General features: G+C 38.3%; 1 protein-coding gene across 1 annotated transcript; it reads right to left on the bottom strand.

Annotated features, from left to right (window-relative positions):
• Positions 1 to 506: 506 nt before the first annotated feature.
• LOC106755476 lies at positions 507 to 2,250 on the bottom strand. The gene has a single exon (XM_014637640.2). It carries the CDS (start codon positions 2,047 to 2,049, stop codon positions 628 to 630), a length of 1,422 nt encoding a protein of 473 aa, XP_014493126.1. The 5' UTR covers positions 2,050 to 2,250; the 3' UTR covers positions 507 to 627.
• Between the last annotated feature and the right edge of the window lie 669 nt (positions 2,251 to 2,919).

Raw genomic sequence — 2,919 nt, 5'->3', positions numbered from 1 at the left:
TGTATTTGGTCATGTTTTCAGGTTGGCACAATAATGGTGTTTAACTTTCTCAACCACTTTTTTCTTTTCCTGTATGATTTTCTAGTTTCGGCCAAAGGTTTTATTAGCCACTTTTAATCAATACCTCTGTTAAGAAAATGATTATTGAATTGCTTTTATCATCAAACCACCATTCACCCAATTGCTTTTTATGCAAAGCAATGGATAGCCAATTTTCTAATGTCTCTTCACATGTTTCCTTAACAATTGGTTAAGCACAAGCACTCCTTAAATTACTTAAACTACTTTGCATGCGTTGCATAACCCAACAATAACCATATGCACATGACTTGTCAGATGAATAGTTTTAAATGTTTCTGTAACTTTTTCTTACTGATCTTATTTGTTTAAAGTACAAAACGGTACTCCTATGTAATATTTTCTTTATAAAAATATATTAAACCAAATCTGCAAGAGAATATAACATTACTTTGCCACATTACCGATCGGCCGAACACCAAAAGCCAAACAGAAACACAGAATTACAAATTACAACCTCTGATGAATCAAGTATGCAATGCTGATACAATTTATAAAGCATTTTGGAACTTAAACACACAAAAGCTGATACAATTTCTCACGCCACAATCACTGTACATATGACATTTGAGTCCCTTGATGCAATTTGGTATCCCACCATTGATGAACATAAACACCATTGCTTCTAAGACCCTTGTAAATATCCATGCAGTGTACCCTGCTGCTCAAAGTTCCATCTTTACCATCTTCACTCTCTGAGCATCCAAGAAACAACTCATCAACAAAGCATATGGTTCCACTCTCAAATATGTCTGCAAGGAACTTCATTTCAACATCTCCAACATTCATCTTCAGAACCACAAAATCAGCATACTGAACTGTTTCTTTAAACCACTTAAGGAAATCAAACTCCTCCTCTCCCAAAAACGGATCCATATCAACATTGTGTGCAACCCTCCCAGCCAACCCCGGATGATAAACAAAGGTGACACGAGGCCGTTTCACATGGGACAACACAGAAGCATTGTAATGAACAAAATACACACTGAAAGCCTTAAGCTGAATGGGATAAGAAGGTGGGAACCAATCACTGACATCGACATCTCCATTAACCAACTCCCTCACCCCAATATCAATATACACCATCCTCTTCGTACTAGAAACGTTCACTAAGTTTGGCAAATAGGAGACACTTCTCTCATACTTTACATCTTTCCTCGCTCTTTCCTCCGCGAGAGGCTCCATCAACTTCACCAAAGGCTTGGTTAATGCAACGCTAGCACAATCTTCCGGAAGTGCACGGTTATAGAAAAGGGAGGTTGAGTTCGTGTTTGTGTTTTCAGATCTTTTCTTGAAAACCACAAGGCCGAGTTCATTAACAAAACCAACATGCACCACAGTGGAAGATGTGATCAATGAAGAGACCGAGGATGAAGAAGAGGAACCAACAAGCAAGACCCCGATTCCACCAGGCTTAAGAATGCGCTCGACCTCAAGAACCAGCAACGCAGGGACAGAAACCTTGTACACATCCTTGGAGAAGACGAAGTCAAAGGACGAGTCTTGGTACTCAAAGTGGGACGCAAAGTTCTTACTGTTGTTGAGAGCGACGACAGTGGAGAATCCGAAGCGTTGCATTGTAGAGACAAGAATGTCAGAGCCTTGTCCAATGCAGAGGGTTTTGGCGCGATAGTTCAAGAGACGTTTAGCCTTGAGAATGGCGATGAGAGTGGAAGTTAAAGCGGTGTGGTTTTGACATCTGATGGAGTCAAAGGAAGCCCAGAAGGTGTTGAGGATGCGGCTCTGGAACAAGTAGGAACCAGCGGTCAAAGTGGTGTTTTGGGTAGGCGAATCTGAGTGATCGACGCAGTCAACGTAGGTCTTTGGGGTTAAAGATCCCAACTCGAGGGTTGGTAAGAAGCGAACGAGGGAAACAAGGGAAACAGCAGAAGCTAGTAAGAAAGCGCGGAAGAAGACGTGACGGGCTAAGGAACCGGTGAGAGAGTGAAATTTGGAGGACTTTGAATCCATGGAAGTGTTGTCACAGATGAGAGTGACAGTGACACAGAATCTGACAATGAACTATGCTAGAGAAAGTGTAGAAGCTGGAAAGAGGATGATTTCAGGCATGCAAAGCAAAGACCCTCTTGTCTGGTTTTTGGCATGAGATAATTTCATGATCCTAGAAGCCAGTTAAGGAACATTATGTGATGTTGTGAAGAAGATGTTGAAGGAAGGGTTAAAGTGGGGAGGAACCAACAGATAAAATAAGGGAAAATAATATTTTAACACCAATTTTTTGACACCATCTTGACACTGTATACCTGTAAAAATGTACTTGGACGATTTTAAATTAAAAAAAAACTTTGGTTTTTTTCTTCCAAATATGCTATTGTCTCAGCTTTTTTTAATTTGAAATTGTCCAATCACATTTTGACACATGTGCTGTGTCAAAATAATGTCAAAAATTGATGTCAAAATATCATTTTTCTAAAATAAGGTTGGCGATGTGGGAACCTTGTATCCTTCCTAGATTTACGTGGCACCATACCGAATTCTCTTTTTCCCACGCCCAACATCGTAAATAAAAAATATTCATATAAATTCTCTAATAATGTAGCACTAGTGTTCATTCATACTATTTTAATAGAGATTCCTTTTTTTGTCCTTTAACTTGTGCTTTAAGATCACCAACAGCTTTTGTTTTAATCAAGGATTTACAGCTTCAAGATTCTTAAAAGAGGTTTAGTTGTTGAAAATTTTTGCAAGTTCTACGTCGTGAAGATATTAGATCAATTCAAAAATAATATATAAGTAAATGTAAAAAAAATTATTTGTAAAATTAAATTAGATTTCAAATTTAATTCTTAAAAGAAAAACTTATGCATACGTGTAAATACT

The sequence above is a fragment of the Vigna radiata genome, unplaced genomic scaffold (genome assembly GCF_000741045.1).
Source record: "Vigna radiata var. radiata cultivar VC1973A unplaced genomic scaffold, Vradiata_ver6 scaffold_415, whole genome shotgun sequence".
Classification (NCBI taxonomy): Eukaryota; Viridiplantae; Streptophyta; class Magnoliopsida; order Fabales; family Fabaceae; genus Vigna; species Vigna radiata.
This window is presented reverse-complemented; position numbering and strand designations above follow the sequence as displayed.